General features: G+C 43.2%; 1 protein-coding gene across 1 annotated transcript in view; it reads right to left on the bottom strand.

The window, feature by feature from the left end:
- Positions 1 to 23626, bottom strand: part of SMG5 (SMG5 nonsense mediated mRNA decay factor) — a 317166-nt gene that overhangs the window by 159927 nt on the left and 133613 nt on the right. Inside the window, exons 8-10 of the mRNA XM_086947626.1 lie at positions 10313 to 10438; positions 7733 to 7801; positions 6608 to 6816 (exon numbers count right to left, since the gene is read on the bottom strand). Coding sequence (XP_086803752.1) covers positions 6608 to 6816; positions 7733 to 7801; positions 10313 to 10438 — 404 coding nt within the window. The remainder of the gene's footprint in view (positions 1 to 6607; positions 6817 to 7732; positions 7802 to 10312; positions 10439 to 23626) is intronic.

The raw sequence follows: 23626 nt of genomic DNA, 5'->3' as shown, positions 1-23626 counted from the left end.
AATTTTCCATGTTTAAATCTTGCGCAGCCTATAGGGGGTTTTCATCGTCCTCAGCCTCCCATAGAGGGACTGACATATTTTTGAGTAAAAACCAACATGCTGACTATGTAAATTCTGGCAAAGACCAACAGGGGCGATGGTGTCGGGTGACCTGTTCATTTAGAGAAAGACACAGAGCATTGACTTTTGTTAGCTTTTATGCACCTGTGGAAGACTGTCCTAGAGCATATGAGCAGTTGTATCAATCGTTGATGCAGGTTCTGGGTGACAAAATAGTAGGGAGGCATTTTAATATGTTAATGAACCCCCAATTAGACTCCTCAGTGCGGGGGAAAAAACTGAAAAAATCTAAGTCTTTTAAGATCCTGCAAAATTATGCTGCAATATTAGATCTAGGAGACCTTGGCGAGCAACATTTCCCTCAAAAATTAAATGCACATGTTGGTCAGGGCGGTTTGGTTCCTCATCTCGGATTTTCTCTTGATTTCTCGCTGTTTACATTTTTGCCAGCAAACATTTTTTCATAACGAATTTTCTGATCACGCAATGCTGGCGCTGGAAATCAATTTCGGGGTCAAGGCAAAACTCCCTAAGCATTGGATTTTAAATAAACAATACATTAGTGATGAGGATTGGGTGAAGTCAATGGGGTTCGAGATTAAAGAGTTTTTAGTCCAAAATAATCAGTCCACCCCCATAAATATTGTCTGGGACTCACTCAAGGCTTTTGTTCAGGCTTTAATAATTGGAAAGGTTGCTACAATCTTAAAAAAAGCGAGCTTAAATAAGGTAAAATTGGAAGATAATATCCAGGCACTCCACAAGGCATTTCTGCACAATCCCGCTGCCTCGATTAAAGTTCAGCTTGATCAGGCCAAACAGGAACTTCGCTCCTTTTATTATAGCCAAAGCGAAACCATCTTTTAACAGTATTGTCAGAAAACGTATGAGGAGAGTAATTTCACGGGTAGGCTCCTTGCGTGCCAGGCCAGAGAGCATGCTGCGGCAAATCATATAAAGGAATTAACTGCCCCCTGACTGCCTTGTGTACAGAGGACCCAGTGAAAATTGGGGATATGATGCTTAATCATTATTCATCTATCTATGGTAGGCTTCAGACGGTAGACTATCATTTATTAGAAAAATGTCTTCATGATAATCCGCCACCAACACTTCCAGAAACTGAGAAATTCTCTACGGTTAATCCGTTTTCTTTGAAAGAGTTGGAGGAAGTTGTCCAAAATCTACCTAGTGGTAAGGCCTGTGGCCCAGATGGACTTCCGTCTGAATTTTATAAAGTTCTTTTGCCAATTTTTTTCTTCAATTGATATATGTTATGTTTGAAGGAGGGGTAGTCCCAGAATCTTTTAGACATGGGAATATAGTGAGTTTTGTAAAGAAGGACAAGAATAGCAGGGATCCTAATTCCTATCGCCCAATAACATTGCTAAACTCGGACTATAAAATTGTTACAAAATGTCTATCCCTTAGGTTTAATAAGTATGCGGCGAATTTGATCCATTTGGATCAAAATTGTTTTACCTCTGGCAGACAGCTGGCTACTAATACTCACTTCTTGACAGAGGCTTTGGATTATTTTGACACAAAGAGGATACCAGCCTTAGTTTTATTATTAGATGCCGAAAAGGCTTTTGACCTTGTGGTTTGGGAGACACTGTTTACAATTTTGCAGCATTTCGGCATTCCATCTCAGATTATATGTTTGATCCATAATCTGTATACCGATGCGGTCGCCAACGTAGTTATCAATACGGCCGTGGCAGGGTCGTTAGTAATTAAACGAGGCACAAGGCAAGGGTGCCCTTTATCGCCAGTTCGGTTTGCTTTTTTTATTGAGCCCTTGGCGATAGCCATTCGGAACTGTGCTGAGATTTCCCCACCAATTTCATCAATGCCAAAACTAAAACTGTATGCAGATGACATCATGCTTATAATTACACCAAGAATTGAGGTTCAAGCCAAAGTCTTCGAGTTATTTGAAGAATTCGAGGCATTAGGTGGATAACATATCAACAAAAGGAAGACCGAAGTTTTGCAATGTGGGAGGGTACCCTTAGATTTGCATCCAAATATTCTTGCTTCTGTCAATATTAGTCCACAGAGATATTTAGGGGTATTTTTTCGGAATCTGTCAATGATTTATATCAATTAAATGTTGCTCCTCTTTTTAAGAAGGTTCAGGGCCGGTTTGCTCGGTGGAGCATGCTCCCCCTCTCTATTTTAGGGCGAGTGGCCTTAATTAAAATGTCGGTTCTTCCATTATTCAATTTTCTTTTTTCTACTATACCTTGCACTTTAGCAGGTTTTTTTTTCATAGGTAGAGTATGTTGCAACCTTCATCTGGGCAAAGAAAACACCCCACTTAGCACTTTATATGAAGATGTGGATCAGCTATACCCAACCTTAGGGATTATTATTATGCGTATTTTGTACGATATTTATCTAGATTCAAATTTTCGCCACATCCGAAGCTTTATTGTAATTATTTTATGAACCTAGTCTGTAAAGATAGTCAAATTCATTCCCCCTTGCTGGTTTTTAGATCCCCGAAACTGGTCCGTTATAAGTGCCTTTTCTGGTTTTTTTTAAAAACGACAGGCTTTGTTAAAAAAATATTCTATTCCGGCAATTAATTCAGCTACATTGCTAGACGGAATCTTCCCTTTGGTGGGGGTAAGAGAACCTCTATATCTGCCATCAAAATGGGCAGTGGCTGGATTTTTTAATTGAACAGAGCCAGTTGGTAGATGAATTATTAGTGAGGGCATCGGATAAGAAACCGGGTGCCTGGAAGAAATATTTACCCTCAATTAAGGGAGCTGATCTTGAGCTAAGAGCTATTAAAAAATGGTCTGATCATGAACATTTAGAAATGTTATCCCATACTTGGTCAACTAATAATAAACTTAATTTTAGTACACTAAGGGTACTCCCCATTTTTTATTTAAAATATATCCTAACCAGTCCTCCCAATGTTTCCGTTGTACAAATCATCCATTAGCTAATTGGTCTCATATCATGCTGAGTTGTCCCCGAATTCATAAGTACTGGGCAGATCTATTTAGCTATCTGGGACACTAATGCAACGTCCAACTGGCAGTGAATGAGAAATTAGTTCTCTGGGGATTTGATCCTGACCTTTCTTTTATAGATCCGATGATAACATTTTAATACATAGCAATGGCGGTAGCCAGGTCGCTCCTATTGCAAAAATGGCAAACAGAATTGATTCCCTCGGTTTTGGAATGGGGTCACAAGATGAAATTAGTGAAGAAAAGCGAACGCACTTTTGCACTTCGGAGGGGAAGTATTAAGAAATTTAATAAGATATGGGGCAGCTATTTGGATTAATTGCAGAGGGTGGAATTGGGTTTTCAAGATGTATTTATAGTTTGGGTGGTGGTTATGAATTTTTATGAGATTCTGATTGTGCAAATGCATGTTATTGATCCTAGTGGTTTGTATTATGAATATATTATTCATGCATTATACATTTGGTGTAATGATGCAATATTTCTATGTTTTTGATGAAAATTTCTGGCTTCAATAAAAATTATATATATATATTAAAAAAAAGATCAAACTCTGATCTAGGATACTGTCATGAGAAGGAAGATAAAAAAAACTTTAACTACCACTCACAGGGCACAATAGGATACTGTTGGTATTAGTTAAAGGTCCCACACACAATGTAGGCCATACGCTGGATCCTCTCTTTACGAACATTTAATCATCCAGCTCCCCTGCTCCTATACCTATTGCCTGGTCAGATCACTCTAAGGTTGCACTGACTTTTTGTACATCTACCCCTGACAACTGTAAAACCCAAACAGCCGTACGTAAAAGGCCCTGGCGCAAACTCCGTCTAGCGGATTTTCACGCCCTTCTGGAAACCGATCCTTTGAATCCCTTTTCTGACGTAGAATCAGGTTATGACTCGTTTTGTACTTGGCTTACCCAGGCACTGGATAGGCTTATTCCAGTAACCTGGAGTACGAGACGTACCCAGGACGCCAATCCCTTGTATGACGAGACTTTGGCAGGCCTTAAAAAGATCTGTAAGAGATATGAACGCGATTGGAGAAAAGACTATTCCACTGAAAAAAGATCGGCTATCTAAAACAACTCAAACTATATCACAAAGCCATCTGTAGGACTCGGGCAGTATACTATGCCACCGACATAAAAATTAGCCCCAATGCGGCTAAAGTGATTTTTTAAATTCTAAAGAAACTCAACACAAAGAAATCCGCTGTTAATGTTGTTACTTCAGCGGCTCAATGTGAAGAGATAGCCTCCTTCTTCATGGAAAAGATCCGGGGCATCTACCTGGCCTTTACTCCTGAGACTCAGCCCAGCGGTGGCTTAGACACTATACCTAGTCCTGTGTCTAGGTTATCTACTATCCCCGAAATCTCGAATCAAAGGTTCAATCAGCTTACTAAGCTCATTAAATCGGGCTCTCCGATGGACCCTCTTAAGCCTGCCCAATTCCGAGACTCCTCCCTGTACTGTTTTGCTCCATTACATAGTATTCATTAATGCCTCCTTTTCTACAGGAATGGTGCCAGCAAAATGGAAACAAGCATGGGTCTCCCCTATACTAAAGAAGCCTACCTTAGACCCTCAGAAGACCGAAAATGTCAGACCCATATCGTTGCTCCCCTGGGCCACTAAGATCGCTGAGGCCCATGATGTTTTAAACTCCAATAACACTCTGGATGACACCCAGCACGGATTTCGCGCCGGGCATAGCACGGAGACGGCACTCCTGGCTATGACGGGGCACCTTCGAGCCTCCCTGGACCAGGGCCAAACAGCGGCACTGATCCTACTAGACCTCAGTGCAGCGTTTGACACTGTCTCCCACCAGATCCTGCTATGCCGGCTTGAAGCGGCAGGGATCACTGATGTGGCTCTTGCCTGGTTTAGGTCATTCCTGACCAACAGGTCATTTTGTGTCTCCACTCCTCCCTTCCTCTCTAAGGCTTACTCTATTGGACAGGGGGTCCCTCAGGGCTCGGCGTTGAGCCCGACCCTGTTCAATTTGTACGTCCAGCCGCTGGCTGCTGTCGCCAAAGCGTGGGACCCTAACATCGTGTCATACGCCGACGACACGCAGCTAGTGGTCGCTCTATCGGAAGGAAAGGATATGGACCATCTCAAATTCAACTCAGGTCTGGCTGCTGTAGCAGAGTGGCTAACAGTCCACTGTCTACTACTTAATGCCGCCAAGACGGAGGTGTTATTGGTGGGGAAAAACCCGGAACTTTGGGGAGATCACTGGTGGCCTTCTAACCTGGGAAAAGCTCCTACACTTAAGCCAGAAGAAAAAAACCTGGGAATCTGGTTACATCCTGCTCTAAGTTTTATCACCCAAACTAAAAACGTTGCCGCTACATGCTTCGGCATTTTACGTAGTTTAACAGCAATTCTGAAATTTTTCGACCCAGATACCAGACAAGTGATTGTCCAATCTACAGTGCTGTCTAGATTGGATTATGCCTCTTCTCTGCTTCTTGGGACCAACAAAACAGAAACTGCCCGTCTGCAACGCGTTTAGAATGCGGCTGAAAGAGCTTTAATGGGCCTGCCCCGTTTTAGCTCTACCTCCAAAACCATTCGCAAACTTCACTGGCTTCCAGTAGCCCAGCGAATACAGTTTAAGGTCTTATGTATCTCTTTTAAAATTTTAAAACAGTCTAACCCTAAAATACTAAAACTTTTGCTGAAGATGTATGTGCCCACGCAAGCCCTTCGCTCAGCTGGTCAGAATCAGGTTGAAGTACCCCGGTTCAAGCGCAATAGAGCCGGTGGACGTTCCTTTCTGTTCCTAGCAGCAAAGCTATGGAACACTCTACCAGGCCACATTCGAGAAATAAATGAATTGTACCAATTTAGGAAAGCCATTAAAACTCATTTATTCCCTTAATTTCCGGGTGTTTCTCTGTTCTCTGTTGTGTTTTGTTCAGGATCAGCGCCGGGACGCCCCTTTGCTGGGGCAGCTGCGCGCTTTACAAATTCCCTTAACATAACATGCTATATGCCTTAAAGGAGGCACAGCAGTTTTCCCAACCTTTCAGCTTTTTGACTATAAGTATGCTACACAGTCCATTTTTTCTTACAATTTCTTTTAAAAAAGTGTGTGAAGAGTTTCATCATTACAGGGCTATTTATATTAATATTTGTCTGCACTTCTAATTGATTCACTTTCTAACCAAAATAGATGAAAATTATTCAATGTAGGCTGTTAAAAATACTATTTTTTTTTTTAATGGATTTCAAAAGAACAGCAAAGCATTCAGGGATACCACACATTGAAAGTGACAATTCTGTGCTTATGACTAATGATTATCTCCTGAAGGAGGCCAGATTGGTACATGAACAGCACTGTTGATGGGTTAGTCCAAATATTTGTAAATACTTCATATCATAGATACTATGTCAAAAATATAATCTGGAGTATTATTGGTCAACGGTGTCACAATGGTCACTCAATCTAACGGGTCTGCTCTCCAAAAACTCAAGTGATCCATTATTTCAAAAATTACTCTTGCCTGTTACATGATGTCCCCAACATAGTTACCTGCCCTCTTCAGGCTGTGCACACTCATAAGACAGATGATCACCATTTGGAAGATGAGCAGGTCAGGCAGGAAAGAGTATCCACTCTCATACTCTTCTTCATCTTCGCTTGCTGTGCTCAGATTAAGATTCATGGGTAGATAAAACAAGCAAAGATTGAAATCCTCAAGCACAGACTGGCAGAGTGATGTCAACTCTGCATCCACAGAACTAAAGAGGAAAAATAAGTTACAGACACCATTCAGCTGGTTTTGAAACACATGCTAAAGCATCTAATTCTAAAATAAAATGAGTCTGCAATACTACATAACCATATCATTAGCTCAATGTACTAGGATATCCGCAAGAATCAAAGACATTTTTACACACTTTAAAAAGGAAGTTTAAACACTACAAACTTACAAAGAAAAGGTTATTTCTTGAATAATTCACACTCTTGGTGGGATCTTTAATGATGCTACTCACAATGTATTGCAGTTAACCAGATATATCTTCTATTTCCCACAATGACTTAACAAGTGCAGGCTGACAGACTTTAGGACAGAAAATACCTTAAATACAACTTCAAGCAGTTTAAACACTCATTATACCACCTAGTTAATTGAGTTCCTTTCTTTTTCTAATTTTGCTATCTTAAAAATCTATACTTTGTAGCACATATTGAATAACGGTCATTAATCAATACTGGGCAATTCCATGCTGGTTTCCAAACCTTTGTTCTACTTTGTGCAGAGACCTTAAGGAATATCCATCACATTTACAATTCAATAGGTTTCATACTGAGAAAGGGGATGGTAAGCAGTGAAAGTAATGACACCACCATAAATTCCAATTTTTTTTTTTAGAAACACTTCAGATTGAAAACAGTTTTAGAAACAAGTCTAAAATGGATCAACCAGTGAAATCTCTGGAAAAGCTAAATTTTTGCAGTGCACAGATAGCTTAAATTCCCTACCTTCTCGTGGGCAATTTTGGGAAATCTTGATATAAGCATGCTACCATAATAAATGTACGTTATTGCTTGTTAGGTTTAAATTTATTTTAATTTTTAAAACTGCAGTATGTTAAAATAGGCATAAAAAAAAGAATTTGGGTATTTAGTGGAGGTCAGGCATTTGCCCCTTACCTGCTTTTGGGTTGTAATAAGCTTTGCAGATACATAAAGCTCACCAACAGTCGCTTTATGTCCTTACACCTACAAGGAAAACACATTAGTAAGGTTTCAGCAAATTCAAATAATCTAAGTAAAACTTTAAGGAGACAAAATAGAAGTTTTTTACTGGACTATAACACCAGTTAGTATAAAACAATGGCTTTAGATTTATATTACTTCAGCTCAATTGATAGTATGCTGCAAGCGTTTCAGCGACGGAAAACTGGAAAAATATTTCCACTTCCTATATTTTTCATCTGAAAAAACAAGTTAAACATAATCCAAAATAAACTAAAACCTGAATATAACTGCATTTGAGATCGAATGCTATAGATATTCACAGAAAAAAACAAAGGTTATAGGGACGTTATAGTTAGGCTCAGATTTTACTGGCACAAAACCAGTGACATTCAGCAGTTATGGTTACCCGAGCTACCTATAACTTACGCCCCGCAAGGCACTGCTTATGGCCTCACATATTACATCACTCATGACATGGTCAATGACATCATTGCGGACATCACTATTGACATCTTGTGAGTGTTTCCTAAACGCTTCTGAGACTTAAAGATGTATACTAAGCTGCAGCTTAAGTCAAATTAGAATTCTTTCTGTACGAGTAAATAGTCATACTATTTCTAACATATCTCATTGGAGATCTAAGTGGCTGTGCAATTACCAGTGAGCGAGTGGCTGTGGAACTATAAGTGAGTGAGTGTGCGAGAGTCTGTACAACTATCAGTGAGGGAGTATGTGAGTCTGTACAACTATCAGTGAGGGAGTATGTGAGTCAGTGCAACTATCCGTGAGGGAGTATGTGAGAGTCAGTGCAACTATCAGTAAGGGAATATGTGAGTGACTGTGCAACTATCAGTGAGGGAGTATGTGAGTGACTGTGCAACTATCAGTAAGGGAGTGTGTGAGAGTCTGCAACTATCAGTGAGCGCGTGAGTGGCTGTGCAACTATCAGTGAGTGTGAGTGTGTGTGTGTGTGTGTGTGTGTGTGTGTGTGTGTGTGTGTGTGTGTGTGTGTGTGTGTGTGTGTGTGAGTGTGTGTGTGAGTGTGCAAGTGAGTGTGCAAGTGAGTGTGCAAGTGAGTGTGCAAGTGAGTGTGCAAGTGAGTGTGCAAGTGAGTGTGCAAGTGAGTGTGCAAGTGAGTGTGCAAGTGAGTGTGCAAGTGAGTGTGCAAGTGAGTGTGCAAGTGAGTGTGCAAGTGAGTGTGCAAGTGAGTGTGCAAGTGAGTGTGCCTGTGGGTGCGCGAGTGTGCCAGTGGGTGTGCCAGAAGTGCGCCAGTGGGTATGTGAGTAGCTGGGTGGGTGAGTGGCTGTATTGGAGAGGGGGGTGTGAGCTGCTGTATGGGCGAGTTAGTGGATTTCTGGGTGGCTGCATAAGTGTGGGTGGCTGCATAAGTGTGAGTGGCTGTGAGAGTGGCAGAGAGGGAGTGGGTATGTGAGTATGCGAGTGGCTGTATGGGTATGTGAGTAGCTAGAGGGTGGGTGTGTGAGTGATTGTATGGATGTGTGAATGGGTATGTAAGTGGCTCTGTGGGTGTTTGTAGAGGTGACTGAGTGGCTGCGCAAGTAGATGTATGGGTAAGTGAGTGTGTGTGAGTAGCTATATTGGTGAATGAGTGGCTGTGTGGGTATGAGTACCTGTATGGGTGTGAGTAGCTGTGTGAGTTTCTGTGTGGGTAATTGTGTGGGCACAAGGGTGTATGAGTGCGTAGGTAGGTTAAAAGTCCAGGCCTGGAAAAAGTGAAGACATGGAGCAAGGTGGAGACCCAAGTTTTTTTTTGTCGGTTTTAATATTTCAAATTGTACTTTGTCAATTTCTAGGATGGCCTTTTCCTACATACTTCTGGCATATCACTCTCACTCTTGTCCCCATCCATGTAAAGCATCCAGATGCCTCCAGGACCTGCACAAAACCCAACCACTTAATTTATTATAAACTTTGGGGAGTAATACAGGTCCTTAAACAGCAGAAGTCATTGTACCAAATACCAAGAAACACCACATATTCATTATTGTAACATACAGAATAAAAACACATGCATTGGCAATTAAGCTAGGTCTTGGATGAAATCAGTCTAAAAAAAACTAAATAACTATTTGTGGTTAACTACACTTTGTAACAATCCTCAAAGGCACTGTATCAGTCCCCCACCCTTTTTAAAATTCAATATATTGGAACGGACCATTGGCCATATGTTTCCCAGTTACCATATGTAATCTGACATTGTTAATACTGTGTACGGTAATAGGCACACACAAGCAGTCAATGATCCACGCAAGAACTATCAGGCACACCAGAGAATCCCGAACCTACACAGAGAACATATCACTGAACTGCAAAAGAACTTCAAGTGTGTCAGATTTCTAAATTGGTCTTCCTACCTTCCCTCCCTTACAACTGGCACTGAGAAAACATTATCACTTGCATTCCACAAAGCAGGGGAACATGACAAAACTCAGAAGAACTTAACTAAATGTGAAAAATGTTGCCCTTAAAGATTCCTTTAAAGAAAATAACTGAATACATTTAAGCTCTTACCGCTTCTTGCTTGGTGAAAGCTTCCTAGTTTCGCATTTCTTCAGCTGATGGTACATTTTGGCAGCCTTGTCGTACAGTCTTTTCAGATTCCCAGAGGCACCATCAAATGACACTTCCGACTGTATACTATAGTTATAAAAAATAAAATTTAAAAAATGTATACACCCACACGGTTTGCTTGTAGAGCCAGATCATTCACAAGATAGCAACAGATAGTTTGTGCTGTAAATCAGAAGGCAAAGATAATTCTCAATCCTCCATTTGTTTAGGGATGTCATTACAATGGAGGACACAGTCTGTAGTATTCCTGAAACTGTACAACTATTAAATTCATGATGAGATTACAATATACTTTCCTATCTTGCACAGTATTATTCTTGAACACTCAGAATGATGTTAATGTGTTCCCCACATAGCGCTGATATTATTAATAACCATTATCTCAAATAGAATGGAAAATGTTACTTGCCCTATAGCCATCTGTTTGTAGGGTGTAGTGCTGTAGGTTCACATGCTCTGCATACTCTTGACACCTAGTGTTGGGACAGACCATTGCAACTTGTTTTTCTTCATAGAAGTCAGAGTCACAAGATCTTCTGTGAGTCTACCATGTGTCCACAATGGACCATCACTGGCTCCACTAGAGTGTTTTCCACTCAGCAGGAGGGTAGTGGAAGCCAAATGCAGTGTGGAGTGCATAGTGAAGGCTGTATGCAAACTCTCTACAAATCAGTGACTTGTGATCAGACGATACAATATTTGAAAATATTAATCCTGCATGGTCATTTAACGCCTGCTCACGTGCTAGAATGTCCACACATTAATGCTGGTGAAGGTATGTGACAATGAGCAAGCAGTCTTGCAGTGCGGCTAAGTGTCGAGTGGGCTCTGGAAGGAACAGTGAATTCACACTTGCCTTATCATAGCAAGTCTGGATGTACTTAACTATCCACTTTGCAATGACAGCTTGAGATTGTATGGCCCCTGTTGGGGGAAATTGGGTTTATGTTGCAATAAACCCCACCACACAATTTTTTTGCCTGGTCTTTAATGCAACTAACTGTAGAGTACTGGATCCCTCCTGTCCAGGTGCCGAATACCAGTGTTCTTTCCCTAAAACTGTCCCATGATTGCCACAACTTCTAACCCCCCATACGTCCCTTGTAAATGGTACCCTAGTACCTAGGGCATGGGGACGTAAGAGGACTGTGTAGGAACGTGGGTTTCTGTTGCAGAAACCCCTAACACACTTTTTGCCAGATTTCTGATGCACTTTGATTGATGTGCCCTGGGTCCCTGCCAATAAGGTTCCCAAGGCCTAAGTTAATTCCCAAACTGTACCTTTGTACCCCCAACTGCACCTCTCTGGCCACCTGTAAGTCTCTTGTAAAAGGTACCATGGGCACCAAGGGCACTGTGACCAGTGAAGGACTCTAAGGGCTGCAGCACATATAAAGCCACCATTAGAAGTCCTGTACCTTAACACAAACACACTGCCATTGCAGACTGCATGTTTTGGGGCAGGTGAAAAGTGAGGAGTCAAAATGGCACACATACCTGAGTGCCATGCCTGCAACCACCTGCCTAGGATATAGGTAAGACACTCCTCCAGCTGGGTACACAATACCACTGGTGAGGGTACCCCTACAGTGTATAAGTCCATTCTAAGACATTGTAAGTGCACTAAATCCATAAAAGAGTATATGATCTGGCAGTTTGTCATTATGAACTCCAAAGCACCATAATGGCTTTACTGAATTCTGGGAAGTTTAGTAGCAATCTGCTCAGCATCATAAACCCACACTGATGCCAGTGTGGGATTTATTATACAATGCACTCAGAGGGCATCTTGGAAATTGCCCCTGAATAATACCCAGCCTCTGGTGAGGTCCTTGACTGGTAAACACCAGCCTGCCACAACACGACACGTTTCTGGATCCCAAGGGAGGGAGCCTTCACTCCCTGAACGCAGAAACAGAGCCTTTCCTGGATGGAGGTGTTCAGACCTCCCCCAGGTCAGGTAGTGGCATCTGTGACAGGGGAGCTTCAAATGCCTTGCCGTTTTTGCAACACAATCCCCCTCAAACTCTCCTGCTACCAGGAGCTGGCCCCCTTTCCTGTCTCACCCCATTTTTATTAGGGAGACAGGCAGAAAAAGTTAGAACAGCCCAGAAGGTGTACCCACCTCTGCCAACTCACCCCTCAGGTTGGGGAGGCGATGTGAAGCCCAACCTTCAAGGCAAGCCATCTTTCAGATGGCAGGCACTCTCCAATCAGGATTAGGGATTGTGCCCACTACCCCACGTGGGGTGAATTCGAAAATGCAATAGAACTTGTACTTTGTTTGATTTACAGGGGATGCAGCAGGTTGCAACACTTGGCAAATACAGTACATTGGAATGAATAGGCTTTTTCAGTAAATTACAGGTAAGTTACTTTCTACGTCACTTTTCTAACTCAGTGCTGGATAACTGGATTCAGCACTGGGACATTTCCTTTAAGTAAATACGTTTTGGTTATTTGTGCGATTTTTAAAGAATTTTTTTTATTTCAAAACTCCCCACTTAGAAACTTTTTGGAAGAAAATTGTCAATGATATCCTATAGAGGAAAAACAGGTTATCGGTTCACAGGTAAGAAATAGACTATGGGAGTTAAGGTTCTGGGGTTAGACTAGGGGTCCCCCAGGGTCAGTGATGCACTGTTGTTGCATCCCTGCGGCACTGGGGCGGCCGGGTTGGTGGCCCAATTGTATCCACTGGGGGGTAGGGGGCCTCCGGTTGGTGGCTGCTGGCAAGCAAGGTCAGAGCAAATGGGGAAACAAAGTACCACAAAAGGTGCACCCTCAGCGGCACTGCGGCGGCCGGGTGCAGAGTGCTGTTTCGAGGACCGATGCCCTGTTTTCAATGGAGAACCTCAGGTTTTCAAAAGCACTGCATGCAGGGAGACAAAGGAATTCTGGGTGAGACCACCACTTGGAGAGGTAAGTTGGGAAGTTAAGGGTTGGTTAGGCACCATTGGTTTGGGCACACAAGGCTGTGGGGCGCCGGGTGCAGGGGTGCCTTTTGGGGTCAGATCTTCTTAGCAGATCCGGGTCGCGGTTAGGGTGGCCTTCTGGATTTAGGCTGCAAGCATCTGCTTGAGGCAGATCAGGGGTCACCGGATCTCAGGTCAGGATCGCAGGGGTGACCACCTCGTGGTGTTTTTATCTGCTCGGGCTGGGTTCGGCGGGTGCAGAGTCAACTGGATTCGCACTCTCTGGCTGCTGGCAGAGCTTGCAGTTGAACAAATCCGGTGTTCACAGGAGAAGCAATCTTTGGAAGTGAAGGCAGGCAAGTCGGTTTGGGGTGTTTGAGGTTGTTGGCTGCAGGACACTACAGGTGTTTGAGGTTGTTGGCTGCAGGACACTACAGGATTTCGCAGGAGCAGGTTCGAGGGGAGACAGGCCGGTATGGCTGGTGCCTAGTCAGTGGGAGTCTTCCTCTTGTTAGCTGGCTGCAAGGCTGTTCGGTCCTCCTTTTCTTGTGCTCAGGCTGGATCTGAGGAAGCAAGGTTCAGGGTGCTCCCTAAAGATTAGATTTAGGGGTGTTACAGGTAGGTACTTTAACTTTAAAATAGCTTTATTCGATTTTGGACAAAATCATAAAAGCACAGATTACATTATAGTACATTTGATGTCATATTAAAAAGAATTAACATTTTTTTTAAAAAGAAGACTCATCACAGTGGTTAAAAATTTTGTGCAAATTGCGGTACCTCAGGACTGAAGATAAGTTAAAATATATGTTACAATTTACATGGTCTTTCTCAAGGCTATCAGGGTCTTCAAATATGATGCCACTGCTTTAATCTCAAAAACAGTCTCCAGGAGTTTCAACTTGCAGTAGGCAGCTGTACATTCCCTGATACCCCATTTAATAAATATTGGCTTTAAAAAATGTTTCCTTGGTGCCAAGTAAAATCTGCAAAAAAGAATAGAGTGGATATTTGATTGGTCCGAAGACCCGTTACAGGGACATTTTACCAGCTGTTTGGACCAATTGTTACAGTTAGGGAACGTTATCATACGAAAAAATATGTCAGCCCGAAATAGAGTCAATAACAGTCTAGAAAAGGGACTACACTCAAAGATTAAGTATGATTTTATTCCACTATGCAGAAGAAGCGCCTCGTCCTATAAGTGAATTTCTCTCTTTCGACCATCCGCCTTTTATTGTCCAAATATTCTAGTATAGTCTTCTTAAGAGTGCGCTTTGAGATGGATTCCAGACATAAGGGATTTTCAAAATATTCTTTGTGACCGATGTCGATGGCCATCTTTCTAACGTGACGTAGCCAATTAATGTTTTGTGCTCCATCTAGCTTCAGGCAATCTAAAATCACCTCCCTATTAAGTAGTGTTTCCGGGGTTGTCCAAATCTTGTGCCATAGACGAAGGGGGCTTGATTTAATCGTGTCCTCTATATAGGGGATCCCCAATTCTCTGTGGCTGAAAAAGATAGACAGGGATTTGGGTGTGGCGAGAAGATAGATTATGAAGTTGTTTTCAGTCAATTGTAGTTGGTCAGTTTTGATAAAACCCCAAATCCCTGCCCCATAGGTGTCGGTGGAGACGCATTTTGCCTTATATAATTGTATAAGTTCCTTTACCGGGCTGCCCCCTAATTTCCTTGAAAAACTTTTCAGTGCTCCACTGGCTCTGCTAAATGCCATATTTCTTGCATGGGCCGCCTTTACCCAGTTTCCCTTGTTGTCAAAATTTACTCCCATATAACAGAAGTTGGTTGTGTTTTCTATATTTTTCTGATTCAGAAAAATTGCCTTACAGGGTTTCTGGGAGGTACCACATCTCATGGAATATGTCTTTGAGACATTGATGGTAAGTCCACGTGTATTCATGTATTCTGAGAATTCCAACAGGGCCCGCTGCATGCCGATAGAAGTGCGAGATAATATCGCAGCATCATCTGCATACAAGAGGATTGGGGTGGCAGACCCCCCACTGCTGGGTAATCATACTGAAAATTTCTCAGATGCTCCGCCACACTATTTATATATAATATAAAAAGAAAGGGTGCAAGGATGCAAGGATGCACCCTTGTCTAACTCCCCGGTTAATACTGAACCTATCTGAACATGCCCCATCTCTCCCGTACCGGACGCTCGTCCCTGCATTTCGGTAGAGCTCCTTGATAAACTGTATATTCTGATCATCTATTCCTATACTCTGCAGTGTATCCCATAGCCAGATGTGATCGACACAATCAAAAGCAGAGCTCAGGTCTACGAATGTTACATGTAGACTTTCATTCTTTGCCTGTGTATACTTGGCAATTAAGAGTAACAAAGTTAAGGCTCTACTCTATTGTGCCCTTCCCTGGACGGAAACCATACTGAAGAGAGGTTATAACATTGTTATCCTCAGCCCAGTCCTGAATCCTATTTAATATGATCCTGCCTGCTACCTTCATCAAGGCATCTAAAAGTGATATTGGGCGGTAGCAGGCAGAATCATTCCTATTTCCCTTTTTAAAAATTGGAACCACTATTGCCTCTGGCCATGTAGAAATAAAACCTACAGCATTAATACTATTTAAAACGTTAGTTAAGAGGGGTGACCACATATTTATCTCACTTTTATAAATATCGATGGGAACACCATCAGGTCCAGGTGCCTTCCCTGATGCACTATCATTGATGGCCCTTAGTACCTCTTTGTGATCAAAATAAATACCCAACGGAAACCGGTCGGAAGGCTCCTGAAATGTATTAGACTCAGTACCCTCCCCCACATTATGTTTATTATAAAGATTTGAGAAATGTTCCACCCATGTGTCTCCTGGTACTGCTATGTCTATTATATCGGTATCTCGGTCCTGAAAGAAAGGGGCATTGACTGCCTTCCAAAAGGCGATATTATAATTTTTCAGGCAGGCTACGTGTAGGCTATCCCAAAGATCTCGCTTCAATTCTCGCCTCCTAGCTACTAGGACGTTTCGGTAGAGCTTCCGCGCCTCTCTAACCCTCTCCAAAGATCTTGGTGCATCGTGCAGGGCGGATATTAAGTTGACATGTGTTCTAGAACATTCTTTATTAAACCAGCCCTTTCCTTTAAGAGAATGTTTTTATATGGTCTTAATATAAATTCTTTATCTCCATAGTAATTACAGTAAAGGAGGCTAAGATTTGTTGTGGGTCATCAGGCTCAGACAAACCGATAGACAAGTCATCTGAAACTCTGGAAACCAAATTATTCAAGAATCTTTCGGGCTCTACCCTCTCCCATTTGATGGTATATCCATTTCTACTCCCCATAGCTATTGGTGTTAGATACTCCTCTTTGTTACTTAGGGGCTTTCCTATTACTTGCAATTCAAAGGAGATGGGGTAATGATCTCCAAAAGCGAGTTTTAGTGTTTCAAAAGACAGGGCTAACCATCGGTATCTGAGAGATAGGAGAGCGAAATCTATTATCGAGTTTACGCCCCTTCCATTGAATGTTGGTTCAAAGGCCTTCCTTGCCAAACAGACTTCATTTAAAAAACCCAGGTCAAACTCGAAGATAATTGCATTTAATTGGTCTCCTATTCCAGAGTGGACAAAATGGCTTGATTCTTCTATGCAGTCTCCCTTTAAGGGACAAATGCCCGAATCCTTGCCAGTACAGGTAGAGCAATTAAAATCCCCTATCCAGAGGAGTGCCAAATCTCCTGTTCCATTTTTTTCTAGGTCCCCTAAGTGTTTCCTGAGACTGGAAAAAATACTCTCCCAGAATGTAAAATGGGCATTATTATAAAAATTAATTATAGCGAACTTTTTTACTCCCGGCCAGCTAACCAATAATACTTGAAAAAATTCAGCTGCAATCGATCTAATGATTTTAATGCCAGACGTAATTGAAATGTAAGTACATAGGCCGCCCTTGTTTCTGCCTCTAATGCTTGGCGTCGCCGGGGTGTTAAAAGTTTGGTAGCCTGTTAAATGTATTTCGCTAGTCAACCATGTCTCCTGGAATCATAGAATACTATATTTGTCTATAATTTTTAACCATTCAGGGTCATTCGCTTTAATCTTCAATCCTGCCAGGTTCCATGACAATGCAAGTTGGCCCTTTTGGGGCTTCTTTCCATGTTCATTATTCACCTCACCTCCTACCCCATGTGTTACTATCTGAGCTTCCTCATCCTTACTTAATCCCTCTTCTTGTATGGTCCTAGGGGTATCATAAACAATGTTCTGGTTAACCTCTCTGACATGTGGAAGTCAATCGACCCCCTCCATTCCCATAAGTGGGGTAAATCGATTCATGATTGGTAAATTAAAAGCAGAGAACATCCCTGATCTGCCCAGTCGATTATCTCTCCTTGGCGGGTTTCCTACTAAGGCTCTCGGATAGAAATAGCTTAGTTCTCTAACAGTTATGCTTCCCTCATACCCTCCTGAATACCAATCTTTTATAAAAGTCACTGCCCTATGGTCCCTAAAGTTTATGATGACTACATCTCCTGAGACTGTTTTAGGTCTTCTTCCCAGCCATCCCAACCATCTGACATGCAAGATTTCTCCATTTAGGTTGGCGGGCAATGGTCTATTCTCTCCTAACCAATGGGTAATCTTATTCTTCAGGTGGCTTTCAAACCTCCCTTCAGGTAGTTCTTGGGCCCCTGTTAACACTATGACATAGGGTTCAGCCTCCGGTGGCAGATCTACTTGCCGATGGCGACCGGTTGTCAATTTTGTATCAGGGCGGGAAGTAATAACCTTTTTAACGGGCTCTGGTTGGCCATTCGTAACTTTTTGTCCTGTTCTACTATTAACAGAAATAGGCATTTCTATAGTTATTCCTTGGGCTATTTCCCTAGGCTGTATGGCAATTGAGTCTGTGCAGCCTGTCATATGCGTTTTGTCCCGCTCAGACAGATTAGTCATTATTGCTGGTTTTATAATTTTGACTGCTAGGTTAGAAACAGTGGGAGGGTCTAAGTTAGTTGACAGCTCTTTGATTAGCTTAGAGTGAGAGTTCCCCATGACTGTGAGAGTACTCAGCTGTTCTCGACCGTCCAAGGGAGGACAAGACTGGGCTGGGCTTCCCCCTAACCTCTACTATAGGTTTGGTAAGCCCATATATGGGTTCGTGTAATTTTCACTAATTGTGGACTAGACGTTGTTCAAATTATACACAACTATTTTTTTTTGCTCTTAACTGTTTGTCTAAAAATGGCTCGCCACCTGGGAAAGGGGGGGAAAGCCAGCATCTAGTATTACGGGGGATCCATTAGTGGCACTCATGATAATTTTATTACAAGAGCGGCGGTTGTGCTTGAGCGGGAGATAGCCCTCACTGAGAAGCGGCTATCCCACGAACTGATAGCTACCAAGAGGTCTTCTCTGGGCGACATTAGAAATGATTTCACACCTGATTATGCTGATACCCAAAGGCCGAGTGCACTTAAATCTCCAGGCAAACGCATTGAGGGGCGTGATTCTATTACCACTGTGAATACTTCACTTAACACAATATCCTCTGATAGTCTATCCACGGAGGATTTTCACCCTATAACTCTGATCAGCAAGAATACCCAGGTTGCATATACACATAAAAACATGACTAAAAATTCAGTTACATGTCCTGCACATAAAGGCAAAAGAAAGAGGGGCGGAGGGGGCTAACTAGGAAGGAAACCAAAAGGTGCCAAAAATAACGAAAAATTCCACATTGCCCAGTCTGATTAAATCTAACATATCGACTAAAGTTTCCACAATAGTTATTTCCACCCCTAACCACTTATCGAATGTTAGCCCCTTGCCTTTATCTCACACCTCAGATATAGTTATGGAGGCGACATGTACCTTATCCCAAGTTGAGCAGTTGCTCAAGTCATTTACACTCCCAACCATCGAGAGATTAAAAGTAATTAATGACAAAATGGATAAGCTACAGAAGGCTACTGTAGAAAATACTCATGCCCTAGCGAAGTTATTATCCAGCCCGGCCAATATAGGTAGCACTATAGGCACAAGGAAACAGGTAAAAACACCTCCCCTTAAAACTCCCTCAAATCCATCGATGGAAATAGGCGGAATAAGGCCAGTTAAAAGTAAGGAATGGGTCACGAAGGGTAGTTCGGAAGCAGGGAAGGCTGGGGGGCGGGGGGGGGAAATGAGATACATCAGGGGGCCAGACCACCCCTCTACCAATCTCACCATCAGCCCAACATTAAGGGGGAAAAAACCTGGTCGAATCCAGTAAAAATGTGGTTATTCACCCAGTCATTAACTTACCCCAACAATCATCACCGTTAGTGGTGGTACTGGGTAACGTCCCACCACTTATGGAGGGAGACAGGGAAGATTACCCCCAGCTAACGAACAAGGTTGCCCATTGGCTGTCACATAACACCACAGAAGGTAATAACCTTGGTCACAGCATTATAATGGTCCGAAGGGTATCTTGGCTAGGTATGTCTAAAAATTCGAAATTGAGCGACTGCATTGTGGTCAACTTCAATTGCCCGATAATAGTGGAACGAATCTTAAGTGAAGTTGCGCTTGGCAGAAGGCCAAGGGGTTCAAGCTTTGAGCAGAGGACACAAGTCTTCAGCAAAATAACCCGGATGCAATAATCATTCCGGTAAATGTAAGAAAGAGTGTAACTTAGAAATAAATAATGGAGTATCATCGAGAGGTGGTACAGTCATATTTGTGGTAGAGGCACATGAGTATCGGCAGACAGAGGTATTCTATTCATGGATAACTTTTCCAGCAGCAAATGCTGACACACATGAGTTCCACTACTACAAAACAGAGGAACCTCCAGCGGAATACGTTCCTTTCGAGGACGTCGAAATTCCACTAACTCACCAGGAGCATCAGCTCAGGTTTAATGGCGCCCTAAAACATCAAAATCACATTACCAGGCTCGGTCCACTAGGTAGACCAGGAGCCACATGGCCGGTTCTAGCCAGCTATACACCACATCCTGACATTGAAGAAATGTCACACAGAGAACTGTTAGTTCAACAAAAGCATATAGGCAATTAGTTCAATTGACAATTGACGGTACAACCTGCTGCCAAAAATGAAAAGAAATGGATATAGCAAGTATTACGATTATTGCAATTAACTTCTCTTGCATGAGAAAGAAGACTGCTCAATAAATAACCTTTTTATTGAAAACGCCCGTCTCTCTATTTCTCAGCAAAAACCCTGGTGAAACAAAGCATGCACGATTGACTGAGTGAAATAGCCATCTATTGTTTCCGCGACTCTGAAGATATATTTCTTATTCTTGGGGAACAAAGTTGTCATCTTATATGGTTGTCAGAAACTAATCCCTTCTTGTGTATTCGAGAAAGTTTCTAGTGACCTCTGAGCTAGCTGGCATTCACAATTAAGTCTAACATAATCAATAGAGACCTAGTCGACTTCAGTCCTACGTCTAAACTATCGTTTATGTTATTCCAATGCGCAGAGCCTATTGGGAATATAAGAACTACACTACAGTACCAGGATGTGCATTGTTGCAGGCCCAGGAAAGCGGATGGCTCTCTACCCAGGAGTCCAGCAACGTCTGCTGTGTGGCAGCCTAGGAAGCCTTTCAGTCAGGACACTGGTAGTTGGTTAGGTTTCAGGGGGCATCTCCAAGATGCCCTCTGTGGTGCTTTTTACATTAAATCCCACACTGGCATCAGTGTGGGTTTAATGTGCTGAGAAGTTTGATAGCAAACTTCTCATTCTTCAGTGTAGCCATTATGGTGCTGTGGGGTTCGTAATGACAACCTCCCACCACCATATACTCTTAATGGCATCACTGCACTTACAGTGTCCAGGAATAGCCCTGAGTACTGTAGGGGCACAGGGCTCATGCACCTGTGCCCACACCACTGGCATAGGGCACCCGGCTAGAGGGGGTGACTGATGTATGCCAGGGCAGTGTGTTTGTGGGCATGGCACACACGGATGTGTGCCATGTCGACTCTCTGTTTAGTACTTTGCCAAGACACTCAGCCTGCCAGGGCAGTGTATGGGTGTCAGGGTACAGGGCCCCTATGGGTGGAACAATAAGTGCTGCAGCACTTGGGGGTCTTCTATGGTCACAGTGCCCTGGGTACCATTTACCAGGTGCTGACCGGTGGCCAGAGATGCCAATTGTGTTTAGGCTTTAGTGTAGTTTTTAAGGAAGGGGCACAGGCCCTGGGTACCTGATTGGCAGGGACCCAGGGCACACCAAGGAAAAGTGCATCAGGAATAAGGCAAAAAGTGGTGGGTTAACTGCAACAGAATCACACTTCCCTACAGTTCCGCCCTCCATGGCCACGGTAGGGGGAGAAAGCATGCCGGCATTGGACATGTATCGAATTCGCTGGTGCTACCCAGTTCCTCGCACAAGTCCATACCCTGGTCATAAGACTGGTATTCTGAAGGGTCCAGCGTACACTCTCATTCCTCCCAGAGGCCTAGTCTTTTAGAATAGGGCTCAGGCTTCGACCTATGACACAGGGGTTCTGTCGGCATCGGAGTCGGTCAATGTGGCTCCGTGTCAGATTTGTGGACCACAATGGGGCTGGTGCTGGGAGCATCGGACTGCTCCCTTAAAGCCTTCGGCGCGATGACCTGGCAGTCAGAGCATGACTTGGAGTAGAGGTCGCACTCTAGACACTACAAACACTTGAGGTGCTAGTCCGTCACCTACATGGCGCGGTGACAGGGGCCACAGGTTTTAAAACCGGTCTGCCTCAATGACAACCTCGACACGCCAGGAGGAAAAACCCTCAAAAAAAGTCAACAAATTGTTGCAAAAATACTGTCAAAATCTGAGAGAGGTAGCTCTTACCTCGGATCAGCTCTGGTTGGCCCGGAAAGAAGACAACTTACTTCAGCACGCCAAGGAGGCACCTATTTAAGTGAAACAGACATCACTTCTTGCAAGGACGATGCCGCAGCGCAGAGTAGATTGCCATCTACAAGCGTGCAGGGGTACTGCTCATGAAAAATCTTCCTGATCCAGTCTGACGCCTGGGAAATTCAAAGGTGAGCAATCTGGGGCTAAATGTCTCTATTGATATTTTGAACAGTAATGGGGTGGTGCGTCTAAAAAAATAGGCAACAACTGTTGAACATAAAACTTTGTTTGTTGGGGTATTCTTTGCCTGTTACTGCATCTTTCACTGAGTTGAGAAAGGCCTGAACGTGCTGTGGCGGAAGATGTGAATTTCTGGGAATGATGGTAAAACCTAGGTTGTGAAGTAGAGATATTATTTGAGTATGTGCTAGGTATTGCAGTTTGCTGCTGCTCTTTGTCAGTATGGGACGATGTATTGGTGGTGTGAGATGTTGGGAGGGGGTGTGTGAAATCCAAGGAAATAGCCTTGGTGCCCAATGGAGGGGACCCACTGGTCTTAGGTGATGATTTCCACAGAATGCTTCCTAGGAAGTGCCTTATAAAAGGGGAGTGCTGTTATTAATGTTCCTCGAAAATGTATCCACAGCATCTAATGCTGTCTTTTGCTAATGGTTTTTCCCTCGGCAACCAACTCCTGTGCTTTTTTTTACAGTGGGCCTTTCATAGTTGCTTTATCAGCTTGTCCATCTCTCCTAGTAGTACCAGTTGTAGCTGGAGAGGAAGCCCACCGAGTTTGCAACAATTAGCTTAGACTCCTTGTCAGCAGGGGTTGTCTCCCATGACTTGTGCAGAAGCCCTTTTATGGGCTACGTGAACAACTAGGGATTGGTGGACAATCTTTCCACCAACGCAAGTCGGACCGTCGGGAAAGGATATATTTTTTCTCCACTTGGGGAGTGACCGCCCTGGCCTTTAACGGCTCTCCAAAGTTTTTGGTAGTCGACCACAGCCTTCCATCATTAAGTGGAGGTAATGTGCTGCATGCTCTTTCTTAGGGTTTCGACCTGGGAGTCATTCTTGCACTGCACTGCGTGTAGTTTGACCCGATTAGGTTATGTAGCCCTTTCTATTACTGCATGGGATGCAATGCACCAACCTGGTGGGGATGGTTTGGGAGGGAAGAGCTTTGAGATTTCAGTAGTCTTGGAGGTGTATCACATCACTTCTGGGGATAATCAACCTCCCTTGGTCTAAAGTGCTCATCATAGAGATCTTCTGGGTACTAAGGACTGCCCAACTCAGAGTCCTGTGGTTTGGGTGGAGGAGAGTGTTGATGTAGTTGTTGTGGTGGAGGTTTGTGCGGCAATGCTGGGAATGGTGGACGGATCCATGATCCTTTAGGGACTTGGTCAACTTGTACCTCAATGACTGTTGGATCTGAACTTCAAGCTAGATTCCCGCTGTAGCTTTGCT

The sequence above is a fragment of the Lissotriton vulgaris genome, chromosome 12 (assembly GCF_964263255.1).
Source record: "Lissotriton vulgaris chromosome 12, aLisVul1.2, whole genome shotgun sequence".
Lineage (NCBI taxonomy): Eukaryota > Metazoa > Chordata > Amphibia > Caudata > Salamandridae > Lissotriton > Lissotriton vulgaris.
Note: the sequence above shows the minus strand (reverse complement) of the source record. Positions and strands in the feature narration are given on the sequence as shown.